This window comes from Chelmon rostratus, chromosome 10 (genome assembly GCF_017976325.1).
Source record: "Chelmon rostratus isolate fCheRos1 chromosome 10, fCheRos1.pri, whole genome shotgun sequence".
Lineage (NCBI taxonomy): Eukaryota > Metazoa > Chordata > Actinopteri > Chaetodontiformes > Chaetodontidae > Chelmon > Chelmon rostratus.
The window spans coordinates 1,331,467-1,355,197 of record NC_055667.1 but is presented as its reverse complement, the minus strand read 5'-3'; the positions used below and the strand labels follow the sequence as shown (position 1 = coordinate 1,355,197).

The 23,731-nt window shown below is 41.1% G+C and overlaps 2 protein-coding genes across 3 annotated transcripts; one reads left to right on the top strand and one right to left on the bottom strand.

Annotated features, from left to right (window-relative positions):
* The first annotated feature begins 1,532 nt into the window (after nucleotides 1–1,532).
* LOC121612271 (60S ribosomal protein L22) lies at nucleotides 1,533–5,015 on the top strand. 2 transcript variants are annotated; one of them, XM_041945042.1, is made up of 4 exons: nucleotides 1,533–1,578; nucleotides 2,249–2,359; nucleotides 2,623–2,747; nucleotides 4,821–5,015. In XM_041945042.1, the coding sequence occupies exons 1-4, from the start codon at nucleotides 1,567–1,569 to the stop codon at nucleotides 4,963–4,965; spliced, it is 393 nt and encodes a 130-aa protein (XP_041800976.1). In that variant the 5' UTR covers nucleotides 1,533–1,566; the 3' UTR covers nucleotides 4,966–5,015. The 2 variants fall into 2 exon arrangements, with proteins under 2 accessions (XP_041800976.1, XP_041800977.1); XM_041945043.1 differs by having other exon boundaries at nucleotides 1,539–1,578; nucleotides 2,252–2,359.
* A 404-nt stretch (nucleotides 5,016–5,419) lies between these two features.
* On the bottom strand, nucleotides 5,420–23,731 carry rcc2 (regulator of chromosome condensation 2). The gene is made up of 13 exons (XM_041945040.1): nucleotides 23,657–23,731; nucleotides 20,615–20,829; nucleotides 19,921–20,014; nucleotides 17,843–17,986; nucleotides 17,508–17,639; nucleotides 17,119–17,207; nucleotides 13,401–13,515; nucleotides 12,861–13,027; nucleotides 11,340–11,520; nucleotides 11,009–11,114; nucleotides 9,679–9,751; nucleotides 9,463–9,540; nucleotides 5,420–7,807 (listed from the first exon to the last, which is right to left on the bottom strand). The coding sequence occupies exons 2-13, from the start codon at nucleotides 20,813–20,815 to the stop codon at nucleotides 7,703–7,705; spliced, it is 1,485 nt and encodes a 494-aa protein (XP_041800974.1). The 5' UTR covers nucleotides 20,816–20,829; nucleotides 23,657–23,731; the 3' UTR covers nucleotides 5,420–7,702.

The window sequence follows — 23,731 nt, the reverse complement described above, 5'->3', positions numbered from 1 at the left end:
ACCCAAGATGCAGACTGTGCAAAGAAGCCCCTAAGACAGTCCAGCACATAGTTGCAGGATGAAAGATGCTAGCTGGATCAGCATACATGGAGAGGCGCAACCAAGTGGCTGGGATAGTATTCAGAAACATCTGCAACCAGTATGGAATAGAAGTACCCAAATCCCAATGGGCCATACCACAGAAAGTGGCTGAGAACAACAGGGCCAAGATTCTGTGGGACTTCAGCTTCCAGACTGACAAACAGCTCCTGGCTAACCAACCGAACATAGTGGTGGTGAACAAAGAGCAGAAGAGGGTGGTGGTTACAGATGTGGCGATCCCAGCTGACGCCAACATCAGGAAGAAGGAACACAAGAAAATTGAGAAGTACCAAGGGTTGAAAGAGCAGCTGGAACGGATGTGGAAGGTCAAGGCTAGCATGGTCCCTGTGGTAGTGGGGGCACTTGGGGCAGTAACCCCAAAACTGGGAGAGTGGCTCCAGCAGATACCAGGAACAACATCTGAAGCCTCACTCCAGAAGAGCGCAGTCCTAGGAACAGCTAAGACACTGCAAAGAACCCTCAAACTCCTCTGGTAGAGGACCCAAGCTTGAGGATGACACAGATACCACCCCACTGGGGTGAGGAGATTTTTTTTTATTATATATGTGTGTGTGTGTGTGTGTGTGTGTGTGTGTGTATTTCTTAAACTTACTGTACATGGGATACCGTATTTTCTTTATTTTTCTTTTTGTGGTTTGCACAGTTGTAATTTATTGCTCCATTTGTTCTTATTTGCACCCTGTTGTTCCTATTGTTCTTATTTGCACTTCCATTTGCTGTTTGCACCTCCTACCCCCTTGTGTGTTCTGTAGAGCTTCAGTAAAAGTGAATTTCTCCATTGTGAGATTAATAAAGTCTCATCTTATCTTATCTTATCTTATCTTCTGAGATTAATAAAGTTTTTAATGTGTCATCTAAAAGATGACACATGAAGAAAAGTTTTAACATGAAACAGGAAATAACAAAACTCACACTCAGAACCATGACAAATACTACTACCACTACTATTACTACAACTACTACTACTACTACTAATAATAATAATGTATATACAACCGAGGGGTGCGCCAGAAGTTTAAGTTTACTTTCACTAATTAAATATCCATTCCTATTGAGCGGTAGTGCTGTATCAGCATAGTTATTGTCCAGTTCAAAGTAAAACTCGATGAGCTGATCCATACTGGGTAAGGCGGTACGCTGGGAGAGGCTAAACGGAAATATACATAGGCCCAGTGGGAATTGAAGAAGAAAAATATTGTAACATGTAACATGTATATTGTAACAAACAACATTGTGTTGTTGTTGTTTTTTGAGAACCCTAAACATATTGCGAGGTAACGCAAAAGACATTATTTTATATTTTCATACCTTGAGCAGTCTTGTGCGTTCACTGATATTTCAAATAAACTGGGAAAAAATCTTAATCAATCTTCGATACACGGATGCAATCAATAATTCGGAATTCGATTTGTACATGTAACGCATGCGCACAGCCTGCTCTTCCTTTCTGCTAGCTTCTCCGTCATGGCGCCTATTGTAAGTAAAATCGCGTGTTGATAAATCCACTCAAATTGGAGACGTTCCAGTATGAAAACCAGAGAAAACAAGCAGGCTGGACATGCAGTGTTGTTATGATAGTCATGGTCGACATGCAGGGGTTTGGTTCGGCTTGGAAGTGGTTTTATGAGCACATATGTAGATATGGTTTTCTATGGCCTACAACTGCCCTCAAGCTAGCGTCGGAAGGGACTTCGGTTCACCACGTTGTTGACTCAGCTAGCGTATCCGGATTGCTGCATGACAGCAGTTTGTTGAACAAGTTTCGCAGTTGATATAGTCGAAGAAGCGGCTGATATTTAATCAGATAATGGTTTGCCCCATTTTTGATACTTTGGCTCCGACACTTGAACGTTGAACGGTGAAAGCAGAACTAGTGAAATGGTTTGTGTTGCTTATTGGCAAGGCAGCACGCCTCGTAACACGAAACTCTCAACGAATGTATGGATGTGCTCTTGACGTCCTGATGCGTTATAGCGTATTTTCATCAGTTATTTAGTTATCTTCGTTGGAAACGAATGGTGTCTGGCGTGGCGTTCTCCAATAAAGTGTTTGGCATCGTCGTGAAAGGTTCAGTCCTGTAGTTGCAGCTAACCCTACACTCCAGTCAAATGAATGCTGTGGTTTTTTTGTTTTTGTTTTTTTTTAGCAGAAGAAGCAGAACACCGGCAAAGGTGGTAAGAAGAAGAAGCAGGTCCTGAAGTTCACACTGGACTGCACCCACCCTGTTGAAGATGGCATCATGGACGCTGCCAACTTTGTAAGTCAACTCATCAGATGTTCTCAGTGTGTTTCAGTATGTTTACCACGTCACTGGGAGACGCTAACTTTTCCCAGACAGGAATGAATGTCAGTATGGAAACCAGTTAATGGAGACTCTTGCCTGTGTCAAGTAATCCATCACAGTGATTATGTGATATTTGTCACTACGTGCAGATATTTAGCCTATGCATATCGATCTGGGAATCGCGTTCAAATGGCTGTCAGTGGTCTGTGTGTGATGTTTCCATATAATGTTTCTAGGAGCAGTTTCTTCAGGAGCGCATCAAGGTGAACGGAAAAGCCGGCAACCTGGGTGGTGGTGTGGTCTCCATCGAGAGGAGCAAGAGCAAGATTACGGTGTCCTCTGAGGTGCCCTTCTCCAAAAGGTAAGAAACACACAGAGATCAAACACATTCCAGGAAAACAAAAGCCCTTGTGACAGTGATTGTCTGTTCAATAATGTCAAACAAAAAGGCCAAAAGAAAATATTGCTTGACAACCACCCAATAAAAACAGCAGACAAAACTCTGCCTGTTCAAATTGATCAGAGCTGACCACTGTGAAGTTGAGATATGAGCTATTAGATGTTTAAGACTAGTTTACCAGCTCCAAGAAATGCTCTAGTGGGAGCTCATTAAAACCACAATGCTGATGGCCAGTTCAACTTCAAGAACATAAAGAAAAATACACCATATGAAAAAATGTACTAGGGTCTATTCTAGGGTCACAGCAAAACTTTAAACTTCATACATCGGCATCGGTCGACCAGGCTATCCCAGACATCCAATGACATGCAGCATTCAGAAATGCAGAGTTTGGAGGACACTAATGCAACCATATTAGCCTACAGTACGCTACTATAGGTCTGTGTTGATGATCATATAGAGCCCATTTCCACCTGGTAACAAACCGCTACAGTCACAATACAGTGGTATTTCAATGGTGATATGTCAATTTAAGATTTCATGTTTACACCGTATGAGATGCACAGCACAGCTCTGTCACACCCGAACCAGGTGCACGCTTTGTTCTTTGATTATAATGAGACACCACATGAAGCATAACATCCTACAGTTGTTTGGGCTTTGAGCATTCTTTTAAATCGATTTTTTTCATCCTTTTTGTGGATACTGCAAGGCTCTAATCTGGGCTGTTATATGCATGCTAGGTGCTATTTGTCATTGTAAATTACATTCTTTCAATGTGTCTGCTTCTCTAAAGCAGCCTTCTCTCTGAATGCATTCTGTCAAATGAACTTTAATGCAATAGTTTAACATTTTGGGAAATATGTTTATTCACTGTCTTTTCTTGCATGTATCTAAATGTCCTATCTTGGTCAGGAAAAAGACATGTTAATGCAAGTATAAATGCAGTGAAACACATAATTAGAAAGGGGTTAGATCAGCCAGCATGTCCTGAAGCATACGTGCTATGAGGCTCTGTTTGCTGATAAGTCCTCCAGCTTCACCTAGCTAATTGGCATAATGAGATCTGTGAGCAGTATGAAGATAACAACACTTATTGATAGTAGCTGTAAATGTAATGGCCAGTTGGTCAGATGTCAGTATCCAGATAACAGATCCAGATCCCATGTTAATACCAGATGGAAACCGACTGTTGATGAGATGATTGATTGGATGATGGGGCCGAATACATTAATGAAGTGAGTTAGTTTCCTCAGTGGTGATGCATGCACAGTGTGCATTGCCACATAAATACACCTCTTTCTATTCAATGACAGAAGCTTCACTCTGTGCTATGAGATACATTATGAAATATCTATTGTAGATAATGTAGCACAGAGCTCTTAACGATGTTACCATCAGACCAAGCTCTTACAGAGACACCATCTATACATCCTGTCTCACATTTTGGGATATACTACCTTTATGTGCTTTCTTGGTGAGAGTTAAATGAGAGGATTTATCTGTATTGTTATGTGCGTCATGCCAAGACCATGTCTATGTGCCACATGTCACATATATGCAACAATGCTGCATTATGTCTAGAGAGTTTCAGTTGGTCGGGTGGACATAGGAATAGTTTTAAAACAAATATTCAATGAGTCAACCAAGACAAAAGCAGTTTTTTTTTAAGTGTCTCTCATGTTCTGCATTCCTATCATAGTAAACTGAATGTCTTTGGTTAATTGTTGGTCTGACAGACCATTTGAAGTCGTCACCTTGGATTTCTCATAACATAACCAAAACACAAATATTTAGTGAAAAAACTCAACCTGTTAGAGTTGAGCAAACATGAAAGGTTTCAGTATTGGTTCCATGGCACTGCATTATATTTAAAGATGTAAATTGTAAATACTAGAACAAATGATATTGGAGGTGAGATGGTACTAATCAAACTTTGATTAAAAAGGGATATTGTAATGACTGTCTCCACCTGTTCTGAAAGCAGTTCGTGTGGAAGTGAATGACGCACTGTTTTTGTCTCCTGTTTTGCAGATACTTGAAGTATCTGACCAAGAAGTACCTTAAGAAGAATAATCTTCGTGACTGGCTGCGCGTTGTGGCAAACACCAAGGAGAGTTACGAGCTCCGCTACTTCCAGATCAACCAGGATGAAGAGGAGGAGGAAGATGAAGATTAAATTGACATTTCATCTGATTTTGTACATTTAAATAAATGTTGTTTACAGTACAGAAGCTTGTCCTGTGAGTTTTGTCAAAAGCAAACATGGTTCACAGGTTACCCTGAGTACAAGTGGACAACCCAAAATTTACAGTAAGTTTAACATTTTGGTCTTAGCAATTGTATTGTTACCTAATTTTTGTTTGCTGAGTAAGACCATAAGATGTGGTTGAAAGTACTGAAAAACCTGTCAACTGGCCCTGTGAGTTACTCATACTTATTCCCAAGGTTAAGAATAAACTTACTCAACTAGAAACTGATGAATTCAAAGACATTGAGATATGTTAATCAGTAAGTGATTGTGACTCCCACTAGCCTTCTTGCACACAGCTCCATGAAACACAACATGGCACTCACATGACTGTAGACTGAGGTAAAGGGTACCATTATAAGAATGAATGCAGAACAGAATCAATTCATGTCAATCTTTATTTTTCAATGAAAACAAATGTAACCCAGAGAAATTTCACCATAAAAAAAGAATGCAGTACAAGTAGGAGGAAAATACCTGTTTTTTTGTTTGTTTTTTTTTAAAAAAAGGACATGCCTTCTTTTCCAGCACACCTTGATCCACTGACCATTTCCTCACATTGCATTGTTGGTTCTAAATGTTCTGACCTGCTTGTGAAACCACTAAGCATTGGAATAGTTATTACTCAAAGTAGCAAAGACAAAAACTACGAGACACTGTGGTCTGGGAAGGACTGAGGTGTGCATCCTTGATCCAAACACTGAAGACGACAACAAAAGGAATGTAACATTGAGTGGAGTGCACTAACTCAGAAAGTCATGTTCCAAATGCTGATTGTAGTCTTTGGCAGCTACCCACACATACAGTTGTGTTCAAAATAATAGCAGTCCCACATTGCTAGCAAGATAAATCAGTGTTTTTGTTAGAATTTCAAATTCTACACTGCAAGTATGTTTCTAGAAGGTTTAGTAAAGGTATAGAAAACCAACAGGCATGACGTGCATGCTGCTGATTGTGTGAAACTGAATCATTAACTGAAAGGGGCGTGTTCAAAAAATATAGCAGTGCTGAGGTCATTGATTCTGTGAAAAAAAGGTGTTAAACAGGTGGCCCTGATTTAAGGATCAAGGCAACTGACGCTGCACATGCTGGCTGTGCATTTGTCCTTGAAAAAGAGTGAAATGGGTCGTTCAGACACTGTTCAGAAGAAGAGCGTTCTTTGATCAAGAAATTCATAAAATAGGGTAAAACCTATAAAGAAGTGCAGAAAATGATAGGCTGTTCAGCTAAAATGATATCAAACGTAAGTAAGATTGTTCTTTTTGGGTCTAAGGGCCACAGACAGTTTGTCAGATGTCCTGCAAACACTGAATTCAAGCCACAGTACACAGTGAAGACAGTGAAGCATGGTGGTGCAAGCATCATGACATAGGGATGTTTCTCATACTATGGTGTTGGTCCTATTTATCACATACCAGGGATCATGGATCAGTTTGAGTACATCAGAATACTGGAAGAAGTCATGTTGTCGTATGCTGAAGAGGAAATGCCTTTGAAATGGGTGTTTCACCAAGACAGTGATCCCAAACACACCAGCAAGCAGGCAAAATCATGGTTCCAGACAGCATTCAGGTAATGGACTGGCCAGCACAATCCTCGGACCTTAATCCCATAGAAAACTTGCAAAAAATGCTTCATGAGGCAAAACCAAGAAATACAGAGGAATTGTGGAATGTAGTACAATCGTCCTGGGCTGCAATACCTGTTGACCGGTGCCAGAAGTTGGTCGACTCCATGCACCACAGATGTGAAGCAGTTATCAGGAACCATGGCTAAGCAACTAAATATTCATTTATGATTCTCAGGAAAGTTGAATCTTCAAGCATTTCTTAGTCTATAAAGTACATTTGAGTTTGTAAAGACAGACGTCAACGCTTATATTTCTTGACTTTCTGTAAAATATTATCAAATTCAATTACTTTTTCCAGTTTTCTTGCTTTGAAATAGAATGTGCAGTGTCCTCAATGCATTTGTGTTCATTAAAATACAATTTATTTGAAGAAATTTGACGTTTACCCACCTTTTTAAACACACTGCTATTATTTTGAACACAACTGTACCTGCTCATACTGCCACAAACTAAATCAGAATGATCAGCTGATCCTCTGAACACAAACAAGACTTCCATATCCTGAACAAGTAGAAAAAGGCACAGGTATGGAGTACTGGTCTTTGAAAACCCCTCAGTAGGAAAAGACTGAGGGTCCTGATGTAGCACCCGTAAATGTGATAACTTTATCATTCAAAATACTGGAACAAAGAAAACAACAAGATACATGAAGACATGAATGTTTGGCTGTATTACAAAATAGAAAAGGGTTTTTGGGAAGCACTACTCTGCTAGGTGTGAAGTGCTCAGAGCAAACTGTTGCAGGTTCACTCGAGGTGGGAAGTGAAGATATTTTGGCCATTCATTATGAGAGCTGGACCTTCCAGATGATCTGTCCGCCTCCAGTCCCATTTTCTCTGATTTCCGTTTTCAAATTTGTGTGGAGCTATTTTTCCGGTAGTTGAGATGCATGGATATCCTTCGAACCTGTGAGCGCCTCCCCCCTGAATTCAACCATCACACTAGTACACCACCGAGACCGGCAGGTGTTCCTGCTGAGCATTGCTGGTCTCTGCTCAAGTGAAAAAGGTTGAGGTGTTGCCATTGGAGGTCCAATCAGATTGTTCGGGGGTTGTATTCAGGCAGCTTTTTGAGTTTCTCCTGTTCCTGCTCAGTGTCTTGTCTGGCAATAACCAGAGAGTGAGAGTAGCCCATCACCACCTGCAAGAACAACACATGACACTCAGTTATCTCTTCCAAAGGACCAGTGCATGTTGCTTCTTCAACCTTCAACTCTGACAAAGCATCTCAAAGTTTTATTCCTTGGGATCTTCTTGACACCAGGTCTAGTGAACTATAAATCGACACTTCTGCTGAATGAAATGTTTTTCATCTAAAATTAGGACATGGTGGACATGATCAGGTGCACATTTGTCCTGGGCAGCACAAACGGAGACAAATTGGAAACGTTTCATTTGGTGCGCTTACATGCACGTCAGTAACTCGGTTACAGTCAGCTTTCTCCATTAAAGGTAGGGTGAGCCATTCTGGAAAAAAGATAGTTGATGTCTTGACTCAACATCCAAACAAATGCACCCCTTTTTTCAGTGCTCCTTCAGAAGCCAAGAGTTGACGGATGCACAGAGCACAGGATGGTTTCCCAGTGCCAGCACACCAACTACAGACAACTCTCCTGCCACTAAAGCTACCATTAAAACAGCAAAATATCTCGGCAAACTAGAAAATAAACTATGTCCCTGGGCAAGTAATTCAACGTTACCTCACCAAAAATCACAAACGTAACAGTAAAACACAGCAACAGTAATGTTACCCGTCTATCAGGCAGAAACAGAGTAACCTCCACATCTGTCTTCATGCTCTTGCTCCCCTCCCTTGTCCTATGAACGTGTGCCTCCTGTTGCTGATTGCTGAAATAGTGTTTTGTTGCTTGGCCTGAGCCACTTACAGGCCCAGGGCTGTGTACAAACAACAGATTTTTTTCAGTGCACATTTCATCAGCCTCTACTATACTGTACTGTTAACTGCTAATTAGTAGTAGCACAAGGTTGTGTCCCCATATCTGTTCTCCCGGTACACTAAACATTTCACCTCCAGCCACCCTTCCATAAAGCTGGTTTAAAGTTTGCTAATGACACCACGGTCCTATGCCTCATTACTGTACCACAGTTGGCAGCATGGTGTACAGATAATAACCTGGAGCCCAACGTCAGCAAAACTGCGGAGATGGTCATGCACTTCCGGAAACATCTACTTTCACATCACCCACTACTCATCAACAACACCAACAAAGACGGTGGTGTAAAGTTTCTGGGTACCGCAATCACCAGTAACCTGAAATGGGAGACATACTTATCTCATGTCATCAAGCGAGCCAAGGGGTGTTCTTCCTCAGACTGTTCTAGAAGATGAACATCATCCCAAAAGTTCACATCCAGTTCCACCACTGAGAGTGTCCTGACCTCCTATCACTGTATGTACCTCGCATCCTCTACTCACACCAAACACAGACTGGAACGCATCATATCAACAGCCATGCAGGCCAAGATCAAGTGCCCATGATGGCATGATGCCAGAGTCAGACAGCAGGCAAATAGGCTAGTGGCAGACCCATCACACGCAGCTCACTGCTCACTCTTCTGAAAGCTGCCATGCGGCTGCAGGTTTGGCTCCATCAGGATCAGGACCACCAGACATCTGAACAGTTATTTCCTTTAGGCCATCACTCTCCTCAACGATCCATCCTAGCTCCCTCCCTCATCCTCCAATTACAAAAAAGCCCACAAATCAATACTAATTAGCAAATGTTGGTATGCTAACACTCTAAACGAAAATTCATATGTCCTGCTGAGCACTACCTGCTCGATATAGATGCCATCCAAGGTCTTGACCTCCTGGGCGGTGGTGGAGGATTTGGGTTTGTTGTCTCCATATCCCTGAAACACAAAAGACAGGATTCAATCAGCATTGAGGTACTGACTCACAGCCAATATTCCTGTCAACAGTGCTGTACAACTTTGAATGAAAAACAGTGAATGTAATGACCAAGCCACTATTGAGGCCTCAGGTCTTACCAGCTCTCCAAACGTGGGCGAGGGGCCCCAGCTGATCGTACTCTCATCTGCAGCAATAACAATGCTGCTTTTCCTGTTAAATACAAACACACTCAAACTTCACACAGAATAAAACTATTGCACATGAATATAGAGTAAGGTATGGGAAAACTAGGAGTCACTAACCAGCCCCATAAAGACTTACCAATACTTTCCCTTGCCCATTACATACTTATGCGATTGCATATATGCGATATTGTGTCCTCATATTAGTGTCTCCCAGTACCTAGCATTGAGGTAACACTTTCATAAACCACATGTAGTGTGTTACAGGTGCATTCAAAGTGAATTATAATGCATTCATAATGCTTCATCACTAAACTCATAAAGACACAAAATGATTTCTGATGCAGTGCATCAATAGTCATGAAACACTACAGATGTGAGTTACAATGAATTACAACTGCAAGTGTCTTATGGACGCTCTTGGCTAGTTATAAACTAGAGGCTGACTGATTTGGAATACATTATGACTACCTATACTCACCTCAGAAATCAACTGTAGTAAGGACTCACAGCATGCTATAATAGCCCATGTGATAACATAAGTTGTTATTGTATGTGTAGTACATATTGCATCTATAGTAATGCATGTTTCATAATAACATTTCATTTGTTGGTGCTAAGTGAAGAATTCACAACATAACATCGATAAAATATTTCTTTAAATCTTTCTTTCAAGGGGCGCGGGCGGATCCCTCAAGGCAATGGTAGGGTAAACACTGGTTCCATTCCAAAGGCAGACAAAATTTACTTCTAATTCTCTGCATTCTGCCGTGTTACGTAATAATCACTTATGATGCAGGGTAGACTCTATTCAACGCATGACACTTGACACTAACAGCGAAACGTTATGAATTCAGCTGAACCTGCATTCAAGCACTATCATAGATGCAACAATATGGTAAATGTATCTTGCCCAAGGATTCTTTGACATGTAGACTGCAGGGACCAGGAATCCAAAAACTGACCTTCTGGTGAGACACGAGCCATGCTGCCCCAAATCATGCACTCCACTTGACTTTACACACATTATAATAAGTTATGCATGGACTATTATAGTATACTTTAAGTCCTTACAACAGGTGATTGCTGAGGTGTGTATACAGAAATCATTATGTTCGTTTGAGCGTAGTCATGACACATTATGAATGCATTTCCTTGTTGATGAATCCCTGTGTGTGTGTGTGTGTGTGAATATATATATGTAAAAAGAGAGAGAAAATGTCCTCGACACAAATGGAAAAAACCCCACTATGGCACAGTGGGGACCAGTAATGTCAGCACTTACCCACAGGCCAGACTGCGGATCTTCCAGCCACACAGATCCTGCACAGCTTTGGGGTACATGGTTGACTCTCTGGAAGTGTTTGTCACCCCCCAGAAAAACAGCCCCCCTGCAAGAACAGCACTGATCAGACATCCACAAGCACAGAAGCATGCAAACATGATCATTTATAATTATTAGTTCGACTTAACTTCACATTTGGTATTCAGCATTATATATTGCTTTTACTTGGACATCAGCAAAAGTTATCTGCAAATTTTAGACAACAATGTTACTGAGGCTATTTGAGTGAGACTGCGTCCAGAAATGTTCTTGCACCATGATCTCTTCTTACCCATCTCACTGACAGCAAAGGAGCACTGGTAGCCTGTACAGATCTGACTGGCACCGCGTCCAGGAAAGTCAAACAGTTTGACCAGTCGCGGAACCATTTCATCCTTCTGCTCCGTGTGTCCCAGACGCCCGTAACCACCAAAACCCCAGCTGAACACTCGCTTTTGAGAATCCAGTACCAGCTGCAAACACACACACACACATAAGTTTTAACGCTCAGTGTGAATAATGGCAATAGGTTGTGTAAGACCAATCAGTGGTCACAGGGCTATACAGCAAGACTTACATGTCTGTGTGAAGAATTAAATTACAGCTGTAACACTCGTGTGGTACAGCTTTGTGATGTGTGTGTGTGTGTGTGTGTGTGTGCGTGTGCGTGTGCGTGTGTGTGTGTGGTAATTGGATGGCTTATCACTGTTCTACTTACTTACTACCCTGCTATTAAAATATCATGTCCCTGGATATGTACAGTCCATAAATCCAACACCAATTCCCACATTTCCTACAGAACAATCCTATTTGGTTGTCGCTATGTTGTTTACTCAGCGATTCAATAGATACATACACACAGATATCACATCGCTCACTGCTGTTCATTGGAGTGATGCAGCAACAGGGCCACCATAGTGCTCTGGGGAAGCTGTGTCTTCCAATGCAAGTCTATGCAGGAAGGATGTCTAGCCACAATTAAAATCATTTGAACTGGCTGAATTTTTAACCACTTGAGTTTATCACAAATGCTAGATGTTTATTTATCATACAGGATACTTGGTTAACTTGGTTCGCACCAAAGTAGTTTCTTATGTAGACAGTAACAGTGATAGTTCTATAACATAACGCTTAAGAAGTGAAATGGCTGCCTTGATATTATTTTGTTTATGATTTTGAAATAAAAAGACAAATTCAGTAAGGAACAGAATCTCTTGTTCTGCTGCATGGCTCCAGAAAAGATTTGAGGAAATGACCGTTATAAAATGAGTATTTTTATTAAGTGATGTCTGCCCACAGAGCCAAGTTCTGGCCAATGACTTGAATCTATTGCATTCTGTTGAAGAACAAAGAAATCTTTTGGATTGTACCTTTTAGTTGTTACACTGCTTACCATGTTTCTTTGTGTAAATCATCAATATGGAAAAAAAAAAAACACTTTACAGATTTATACATGAGTGATGAAAATAAAATTGAATCTAAATTAATATTGTATGCATGATAGAAAAACTAAGATTTGTACTGTTGATTTGGAGCGTAATATATGTGCAATTTACCATGATGAGCAAATAAAGAAGACATTTGTTTAAAAACCTTTCTTGGATTTTGTGTGCCCTGTATGCAACATTATGTACTTTGCTGGTTGCATGCATGTCAAAGTGATGAATTGCACTTCTTGTGGTACAACGTTCAACCTCAGTAGCATCAGTGCTACGTGGGAAAAAAGCTAATATACAACCTGACTGGTCATCTACGGAAACAAAACTGTATAATTTGATTTGCTCGAATAGAAGCAAGAAGTGCATTTTCTCACCGTATGGTTAGCCCCACAGGCCACATCTCGGACCACCACGTTTGGCACAGGCATCACCTGGCCATCCTTGGACTTCTCAATGAAGATGGCAACACGGCGAGGAATGAGCTCGCAGTCAAACTCGATGCGCTGGGCACGTGCGATGAACTTCCCATCACTGTTGTGACCTGCAATGACACAGAGGGGTCAATATTATCCAACTATAAAGACATAAAACAAAATAACTTAACAAATACAAATGAGGCAGATACAAACGTCAGTATTGTTGAGTTTTAAAAACTGGATGTATTGGCCAATATTTGCATTTTTAACACTAACACTTGACATGAAAAATATATCAGTGTACAAATGAACTTGTCAGTGCTCTTGGGCAGACAAACTCTAATGGAGACACTGTTTCTAAATTACCTCAGATGAGGTGCACACAGATCTGTGATAAGCTTGTTTTGTAAAACAACTGATCATTGAGTTATTCAAATGCACTTTAAACAAAGCTGACATACTGAAAACAATAAATGTGTTTGCATGTTGTGAGCATACCCAGCTGTCCATACTCCGGGCAGCCAAAGGAGTACAGGTTTCCTTTGCAGTCCACCACCATGCTGAATTCAGCACCACAAGCCACCTTCACCAGGGGCTGGCCATTGTATGAAATCTTGAGGGAAAAAGAGAAGGCAGACTATAAGTAAAGTACACTAACATGTGTACTATGAAGCCTCTGAAAGGTCACAGTGATTTACTATGGTCAACTTTGGTGTCAAAAATCTTTTTGCATTCCCTCTCATCTGTATTTCCAAATATGAATTTCTGTCTGTCACCACAACTGTCTACAGCCATGGTCATGGTATGTTACTCAATCTGTGTCATTAAAGCTAATGCTAAGAGAACAAATGCAGTCTAGTAAGTTCTTTACACTGGCTTCTCTCATGGCTGTGATTGCAATAAGACTGTAGCCTGGCATGGATTTAGACACGGGCATTGCTATTGTTGTGATTATGACTACTTACTTACAGCCGTTATGGCTGTGGCTGTTAAGACAGAGGCAGAGACACATTTGTCTATCATTGGTGTAACACTAACTACATGCAGGAGTTGTGAATTGACACAGCTGTGTTGGCTGAGTGTTGTTGTGAAGGTATTCCTGAACTGTGTTGTATGATAGTTTCTGGTTTCTGGTTCTGGTTACTGGAAGGAACAGGTCAAAAACCTAGTTGTTATCATTGACTCCAACCTAAATTTTGAATGTCACATTAGAAACATAATTAAAGTATAATTTGATGAACATTGCCAAAGTTAATAGATGCTTTTATCTCCAGCAGGTTGGACTACTGTAACATTCAGATGTACAGAACGCAGCAAGTGAGAGCAGCTCTGACCAGTTATGATAAGTGTGCTTTGGTGCTTTGTTTGTGTTTCATCATTTGTCTCAGTCAAACGTGGGCATCAAAGGATGTACAACTGATAAGACTAGTGATATGCTTCTTATTTTTTCTCGGACAATTTAAAACTATATTGGGAGATCGATTCAGTCATGGCTCCATTGTTTACACTCGGGAACAGCTGTTAGTACTGTGCAACATAAAGGTGCTCCCAGTTGAAAGACCAGAGATCCCTGTGGAAATACGGAGAAGGAAGACAGGATGCAGAGCTGGAGCTAAGTGCAGAGAGGACAAAAGACGGTCTAAACCATTCATACCATCTGCTAATATGGGGAACATGCGTTCTTTTCCCCAGGAAGATGGAAGAGCTAATGGCGCTAACCAGACTGCAGAGGGCATAAAGGAAGTGTAGCATGATGTGTTTCACAAGACACGTGGCTGAATGCAATCACTCTGAATGCACATGTTACTTTGAACGGTTTTCAACTTCTGAGAATGGACAGGAAAGCAACGGAGAGCACTAAGAGGAAGGGAGGGGGCACCGCGATGTTTGTGAAGAACAGATGGTGTAACCCAGGGCATATCAGTGTAAAGGAGCTCTGCATTAGAGTCACAGAGCTGCTCAATGTTAGCATTCTGCCATATTATCTCAAGAGGGAGTTCTTGCATGTCATCACGATAACATGTGAATCCCCCCGTCGCCCAATGCAGCAGCAGCAGCAGTCTGCAAGCTCCTACACACTGTGGTTTCACAGCTGCAGACATCACACCCCCAGTCCTTCCTCCTCATCTCTAGTGACTTCAATCATGCTTCCCTGTCTTCCAGCCACCGCACCATCACCCAGTATCTTAAATGCCACACCAGAAACAATAGAATCTTGGACTTACTGTATGCAAACATAAAGGACGTTTACAGTTCTTCTCCCTTCCCCCCACTAGGCCACTCTGATCACAACCTGGTTTATCTGCTCCCTGCCTACATACCTGTGGTGAATTAACAACCGCAAACCATAAGGTATGTGAGGAGATGGTCTGAGGAGACCAGTATGGCACTGATGGACTGGTTTGACACCAATGACAGGGAAGTGTTAAGCAGTCCACACAGGGAAGACATCGACCATTTACATTGTGCCTACCAGGAAGGTATGGTGTTTCCCAAATAACAAACCCTGGGTGATCCGGAACTAAAAGCTATACTGAATGAGAAGAAGAGGGTTTTTAGAGAGGTAAGGAGAGGAAAGGACAGCTAAAACCAAAACTGTTTTTCAAGAGATTTGATTCCACCCCTTATCTACCTAAACCTCAGTCTGGAGAGAGTTCCAGCGCTGTGGAAAACTTCCTGTGTGACTCCAGTCCCAAAGACTGTGCAATCCAGAGAGCCCAACCACATCAGGCCGGTAGCCTTAACTTCTCACTTGACGAAGACCATGGAGAGGATCATACTCAACCACCTCCATCACCTGGTGTGTAGCAAGCTGGACCCCCTAATGTTTGCATATTGACCAGGCATTGGTGTGGAAGACGCAATCATCTACCTGCAGCACAGAACTTTTTCCCACCTGGAGAACACTGGGAACACCGTGACGGTTTTGTTTTTTGACTTCTCCAGTGCTTTCAACACAATCCAGCCATCGCTGCTCAAAGGGGAGCTGAAAGGAGCTGGAGCAGACTGCCACATAGCTCTGTGGACTATTGACTACCTCACCAACAGACCACAGATTGTGAGGCTTCGCGACTATTTGTCGGATGTGGCAGTCTGCAGCATCAGGGCTCTGCAGTGTACTGTGCTCTCTCCTTTCCTCTTCACCCTCTACACATCGGACTTAAGACACAACACAGACAGCTGCCACCAATTCTCAGACGATACAGCCATCGTTGGATGTGTATCACAGGGGAACAAACTGGAAAACAGGGAGGTCATCGCCAACTAAGTGGAATGGTGTGAATTGAAGGGGAAAAAAAAAAAGACTAAAGAAATTGGTCAGGAGAGCTGGCTCTGTCCTCAACTACCCTTGGACACCATCAAGGAGGTGGGTGAGAGGAGGATGTTAGCCAAGCTGACACCAATCATGGACAATCCCTCTCATCCCCTGCATCAAGGGAACAAGGCTAGAGAAGTCTGGAGAGGTCTGTTGCTGAAGAAGCCTTAAATATCTTCTTCAGCAACAGGCTGCTTCATCCACTGTGCAAGAAGGAACGCTACCACAAGTCCTTCGTTCCAGTGGCTGTCAGACTCCTCCAACATCATTTAACCGTCAACATAATTTAACATAGCACTGTGTTGATGCTGTTTCACATCACAACATCACACAACCTACTGTTTTGCACTATTGCATTATTTATGTTTAACAGTTGCTAATATCCACTACATTCATGTAAATATCCTGTGCAATATTACACATTAGAAAGATGTGAAACATTAGTCAAATAATTATCTCTGGTAAAAAAAATACATGGTCAGAGATCATTTTCATATGACCTTCATATTGGTGTCCACAAAAGTCCCAGTTGGAAACTCTGCATATGTCACTTTCATTGATTGAAAATTGAATGTAGGTCAAGCTGATATGAGCAAATAATTCAACAATACCATATAGGACATAATTTGTATATTTGTAATTTATATGCATGTAGATCGTTTAAAGGACATGTTAAAGTATGTCTCTTGTTTTGGTTTTCCTAGATATTCAAATGGTTCAAACCTGTTACTTTTTTTTTTAATAGAGGGAATAATCAAATGTAATTTTTGGCCAATTCTGACAGCCTGACCATATATAAGATGAAATTTGCATTCGAAAAAAGGATCAAGTGTTACTGTGTGTATCTGTGTCAGTTCAACTTCTCTGCAGTGTGTGCTACGTCTGACAGTGATGGCTTACGGGTGCTGGGCTGAGGACTGCATCCGTCTGGCTGCCTTGCCCGAGCTGGCCCAGCTTGTTCTCACCAAAAGAGTATGCAGTGCCATCCTCTGAGGAGAAAGACTGACATCAGCAAACGCAGCAGCATATACCAACTCACACATTCTGTCCACTGTTGTTAAAAATACATTTGAAAATGCACAGCAATAACAGCTGGATTCCATCATTTTTGCAATAGTCCCAGTAACAACCAATGCAATAAACTATTTTTCTGTTGAATTATTATGACCCCAACTACAACAGAAGATTTTAATAAAGGAACTAAATTACTGAAATCAGCTGCTGTAGTATTTGGCTTGAATGAAAACCCAGACACCACTGGTGATCACATACATCATGGCTCAGCCTACCTGTGAGTGCCAGGGTGTGATTGCGTCCACAGGCTGCAGCAACAATCACAAGATCTGCAAGGGCCTCAATCAGCTTGGGGGCCTCCAGACGCTTGGTGTCCCCGTGACCCAGCTGCCCCTTGTCATTACGACCTGGAGAAGCCAGAAACCAAGAGCTCAGTGATGGATAGCTGCTTCCAATCTGGTTTGTGTGACACAAACCTACATGTATATTCACTTACAGTCAGCAGCCAGAGCTGTATTATCTGGGAATAACGCCAAAACCTTTGGGCTGTGTCTTAAACAATATTTTTAGTTAGAAAATCATTTGTACATGTATGCAGCATGTTACTTACCCCAGCTCCACAGGTTGCCCTCAGTGGTCATGAGGAGACTGTGAGCAGCACAGGGACCAGACACCACACACCTAACCTGTACATCATTCAGGCAGCCGTAGCGGTGAGGTCCCCACAGATTCTGGCCCAGGTTGCGGAAAGCAGCTGGGAACACACAAAACATGACAATATCCATGTTAAACAAATGCCACAACACCAGTCTCATGTTATTTTATTCCTCCTATTTTGTTCCCTGACCATTGTATAAGAGGAGAGAGAACAACATGATAAGAGTCACTGAATGAAACAAACCTGTATTAGCATATGTGGTCTGTGCTATATACCATGTTAGTGAACTAAGAATTATTGGAACGGATTTTCTGTGCTCTGGTAGGCACAGTATCTCGCACGCCCCCCAGATGGTTTTTGTCTATGCAGCTGCTCCTGCTGAAACCCCCAACCCCCTTCCAATGTCAACAAAGCAGATTTATCAATGTGTACCAGAGTTGTGCGGGAGGAATTGAACAAGGCAGTGCACAGCTTGCCCCAGGCATCAGTGGGCTAGCTGCAGGGGGGGCAGCAGAGAATAAGCATATATATGAATAGACATTACTGTCACAGTTAATTAATGGGATCTCATGGTCTTTAACACTTATGTCGCCTGTGCAACCCAAACAAAGACACACATGTACAACTAATGTACATGTCTTTCATTCTCTGCTGCAGACACACTGGAAAAAATATCTTTTATTGATTATGTCTGGCTGTGCAACCTCCAACATCTTATCAATACAACACATTCAGGGTTAAGGAAAATAGAGGCGTACATAAATCAAAACCTCACATTGTGTTCAATAACTTAATACAGGTGTCTCTGTAATCCATAGAGGTGCACAGAGACGATCACGACACAGTGAGGGTCACATTACGATTGAGATCATACCAGTGAAAGTATCAGTTATTTGTTCCATCACATTCTCTGGTAAACAAATCTGCCTACATAGCCCACTGTTCACCTCAGGCTGGTGGTACTTTGATATACCCCTTTGACACTCATTTTCAGGAAGGAGTCTCATAGCTAACAAGGTTACTGGTAATTGGTTGTGATGAACAAGATGTCCACTGCAAGTCTGTCTCTTCCCCATTTAATAAAAGCAACAGTTCAATATTAAGGGAAATACACTTGTTCCCTTTCTTTGAGAGAGAGATGAGAGGATGGATCTCAATTTCACATGTTTGTTAAGTACAGAGAGGGAGTCAGGATGTGGTTAGTTTATCTTTTCATAAAGACAGGAAGCAGGGGGAAACAGCTAGCCAGGCATTGTCCAAACTTAACAAATACACCTACCAACACGTCTACAGCTCACTGATTAATATGAAGCATAGCTGTGTAATTCATAGAGGTGCAGAGAGACATCATTATCTGTATAAGTTCAACCAGAAAAAATTATCTGGTTGTGTATTTAGAAAGAAGACCAGAACTGCCTATAGTTCATATTTACTTTGGAAGTTGCATTTAATCGGGCAAATGTTGTATTTTCTAACCTAATACACATTGACAATGCAATTTTTATGTCTTCAAAGCATGAAATTTATTTAATATTGGCATATAATTTGAATTAACATATTTCCACATCATTAGACTGTACTTTACATTTCTCTCGCTGTTTTTATTTTCAATTATACTAGTTTTTACGAACTCTCTGAACCCGAATAATAATGAGTAACTACTTGGGGTAAATTAAACATTTATTTCCATTGCGTTATTGCTGCTTTTCCAAATAATGTATTTGGATTCAGGTACTTCCCTAGTAATCCATACACAAACGGCAAGGTAAAAATGAACATAGTTTTAGTTATGTGCTGCAACTATTTCTTACAGTGCAGGTTACCAGACACATTCAGTGAGCACAGGTTTAGGTTTTGGTCTCTGAACAATCACAATGGTATCAAACCTGGCAATTTCACTGTGACAGCAAGATTTCACAAAAGATGCACAAAGTCGCTGCATTAGCATACAAAAGGGGGGCGGTAACAGCCACGGGTATCGGACCAACTGTAGACCCAACCCAGCTAATTGATATAAAAATACTCCTTACCTTGTTGTTTGGGCACTTCCTTTCTTCCAATTAAATCCCAGTTGGTTGCTCCAAAGATGAGCAGTTGACCTTTTACTTTCGGGCACTCAAGTTTCTGTAGAAAGGACAAAACGAGGTCAGTGACAAAAAAAGCTCAAATGTTGTCTAAACCCAAAAATTAAATAATTTTAACAGCTGGATCACAGCATCTCCAATTTGCTTAAATGAGCATTCTGAAATTCGTGAAATATCACTTTTGTCATCTTGATTACAGAGTTTAAAGACATGCCAATTTATCTATTTATTGTTCCTGAACTTTCACCCAGTATTTGGTGAACAAGGATTTTTTCAATATACTGCAAGTAACTCTCATTTTGCATTCCATCCTTGGAAATACTTAATAAGCAAGACACTGTAAGTTAACATGAAAAAGGTCAGACTGTCCTACATGAAGGGGAGAATGATACTACAACACAAATAAATGTCCAGACAAAAAAAAAAGAGTGGCTGACTCCCTGCCTGGAAGTCTAAGTCGGAGGTACTAATTCAATATTCAGTCAGAATCACGAGATTTTCCTGTCCGCATCAACCTATTTTCCACACATGGATGGGAGATCATACAGAATATAACAGAAACAATACAGATAAAAGATAAATAAAAGAAACATTTTAAATTACAGTTTTTTAAAGATTTCAGAAAGTGCATCCAACCCACTATTTTCTCTTTGATGTCGTCTGCCACAGTAACAGGCTGGAGACCACTCTTGGCAGAAGGCTTGCCAGGTTTCTTGTTGTTCTCCTGCTCGTAATCAAATTCATCGTCGCTACTAAAGTCCCTCTCTTTCCTTTTGCCGCTGGTCCTCTTCTTTTTCATCCCACCATTCCCTGAGACATCTGTCACCTTCTTACGTGGCATTTTTCAATCAGAGGCTGTTTTGTGGGAAAGCAGAAGTTATGAGTTTATACAGGGTGTAATAATAATCGGCAATTAAGACTTAACTGTACCAGAACTCAAAACAATGAAAATGTAATGATCTAGGGAGCTTCTGGGCCACAGCAAGGAAAAATACTAAGAACAAATCAGAGATATTACATACACTGCTCAAAAAAAATAATCCCTCAATCCCTCAGGAGACCACCCGCCACCTCATCAGGAGCATGCCCAGGCATTGTAGGGAGGTTATACAGGCAGGTGGAGGCCACAGACACACTGAGCCTCATTTTGACTTGTTTTAAGGACATAACATCAGCTGTTTTTCCACTTTATTTTGAGTGTGACTCCAAATCCAGATCTCTATGGATTAATAAATTTGATTTCCATTGATAATTTTTGTGTGATTTTGTTGTCAGCACATTCAACTATGTAAAGAACAAAGTATTTAATAAGAATATTTCATTCATTCAGATCTAGGATGTGTTATTTTAGTGTTCCCTTTACTTTTTTGAGCAGTGTATAATACAAACATCAGGTAAAAATGGTTTAAGCAGCCCTGCTTGTCTACAAATTATATATTAGACTAATTTGTTTTTGAAGAATAGCAAAACACAGTGAGATATGCCACAATGAAGATTTTCCACATGAGAAGAAATACTTAACTATGGAAACCAATTTTAATGCTTTTATCTCCAGATCACAAATTAATTATTTCACTGTCTCGAGAAAACAAAAACTTGTTTCCTTCTCTGTTTATCAGAGATCAGGAATGCCACACCACCATGCATACATGATATCTTGTCAACCATAACAACTGATTTAAGGTGAAAATGTCAGATCAAGATGTGCCAATTAGTGATGAACGCATCAGAAGTTAGCATGCTGAAATATTTTGGTGTCATCAATCTTCTGTCATCTCTTCAGCAATTAAGATGTGATCCCTTGCTGTAAGATACTGAACCCAAAATTGCTCTCTATGCTGTGCAATCGGTGTTACAGCTCCTGATGGGCAGGTGGCACCTTGCACAACAACCTCTGCCTTTAGAGCAGGCATATCCAAACTATTCCAGAAAGGGCCATGTGGCAGGAGGTTTTCATTCCAACCAAGGAGGACCACACCAGGCTGGACTCATTTAATCAGCTGATCTCAGTCTTCAGCTGATAATTAGGTGACCCCTTGACTGGTTGGAACAAAAACCTGCAGCCACACGGCCCTGAATGGAATAGTTCAGACATGCCTGCTCGAGAGTATCAATGTGTGAATGAATGGGTCAATTGTGAAGTGCTCACGCAGCACCCTCTTTAGGGCTCTTACACTATGCATCAGATAGCCAGTTACATACCATCATGGCTTTCCAGTCTGTTATGACTTTGCTTGGCATCTGCTGCATATTGCTTAAAAAACAGACAGGATGATTGAAACTGGTTAAACATCTGCTATCTGGCAATGGCAGCAGAGGCTATTACAACATCTCGCTGAATCGTCCATGAATGATGACAAAACCAACGGGATGTCTTCACAACCCCCAAGGAAGCCGCCAGGCACGCTTTGACCAGACTCCAGAAATGATCTTTCTAGGGTAGGACTTTAAACTGATATTGGAATAATAAATATATGCAGCATGGTTTGAATTGGCACAGCCAAAAGTACCAATGGAGAAGTCCCATATGTAACGTTAGACAGGCTTGCAAGTCTCACTGCAAACCGGATGGCCTTAATAAGGTCTTTACCTCTGCCATTGTAATAGGCTTTATGTGAGCAACTGCTGGTTGAAACAGAGGGAAGTCATTTTCCTGAGAAAAATTCTTGCTATCTCATGAAATCAATCAATTTGTTTTTTCGAAACGATACACTTACCTGTTTTCACAAGAAAGCGAGCCATATAATGAAGTAATTAACTCGTGATCAATGATAATGGCATTAAAAAATGATTCCAGAGTACGACCGTTCTCGGCTTCCGTACTTAAAACATCAACTAACACAGACACCAACTCTTGCAACTCAGGCTATGGAACAATGGGTATTACTAAAGCAATGACTAGCACACTCGTATATTAACTTTACAGACTTGACAAACTACAGCTCAGACATTGCTGCCTCAAAACATACGCTTAAACTCACACATGCCACCGACTACGTTACTGTGTCTTTCAATGGGCTAACGTTAAAAGCAAGTTTACTATGGCGCAAGCTGAATTAAAGTAACGTTAGCCCTGATTACCTTTATTGGCAAGTACCAGCAAATAATATTTTAAATTCAGCCCGTCTTCTCAAATTAACTTCTTCAATGGCAGTCTATTGAAATGCAGGTGGCAACTAGAGGCATAAAGCAAAAACAAAAGGCAAACTACGTTAGCTAAGACATATACCGGCTAGCTGCTAGCTTCATTAGGCTAAGCAGCTAACCACCGTCGTTCTTTGTTCACATAATGGTTGGATAGCAAGCTAGCTGGTATGCTAAAGCACAACTTGTGAAGTTATAGTCAGCCGCTAGACAAACAAGCTAGACGAAGTTTGCGCATTGTATAGAAATGGCTATTTCAATTTAACACAGGCTTGAATATGTTTAAAGTTTAGTGTGAAATTTTCTAAATAGCCGACTGATAGTATTCATTAAGCTAACGTTACCTCGCTACTGTAAGCTAACGGGATTTCTGAATAACACACACAGACACCAACGTTAAAGAAAACGATGCTACAACAAAAAACTTTTACAGTATTTTCTTCATAGGGTACGTTTTACGTTTAGCGTAGGTTTAACCTTTGTGATTTAGAAAACACGTTATTTTGAATTTGATAAAGCTCAGAATAAATAAATGTACCGGTGATTTCCTGATTCAGCAGCTCTGTTGCCGTCTCCGGTTTGATTGATTTGAACAAAAGAAGCTGCAGTCTGC

What these genes read in the sequence shown, in the direction of transcription:
- rcc2 (XM_041945040.1), bottom strand. Translation starts at nt 20,815, where the DNA reads ATGCCACGTAAGAAGGTGACAGATGTCTCAGGGAATGGTGGGATGAAA. An exon ending in CCTGTGGGGCTAACCATACG is followed by an intron (nt 11,521 to 12,860) that starts GTGAGAAAATGC and finishes GTGTGTTTGCAG; the next exon opens with CTGGTACTGGATTCTCAAAA. An exon ending in ATCCGCAGTCTGGCCTGTGG is followed by an intron (nt 9,752 to 11,008) that starts GTAAGTGCTGAC and finishes TGTATTTAACAG; the next exon opens with GAAAAGCAGCATTGTTATTG.
- LOC121612271 (XM_041945042.1), top strand. An exon ending in TCATGGACGCTGCCAACTTT is followed by an intron (nt 2,360 to 2,622) that starts GTAAGTCAACTC and finishes TAATGTTTCTAG; the next exon opens with GAGCAGTTTCTTCAGGAGCG. An exon ending in GAGGTGCCCTTCTCCAAAAG is followed by an intron (nt 2,748 to 4,820) that starts GTAAGAAACACA and finishes CCTGTTTTGCAG; the next exon opens with ATACTTGAAGTATCTGACCA.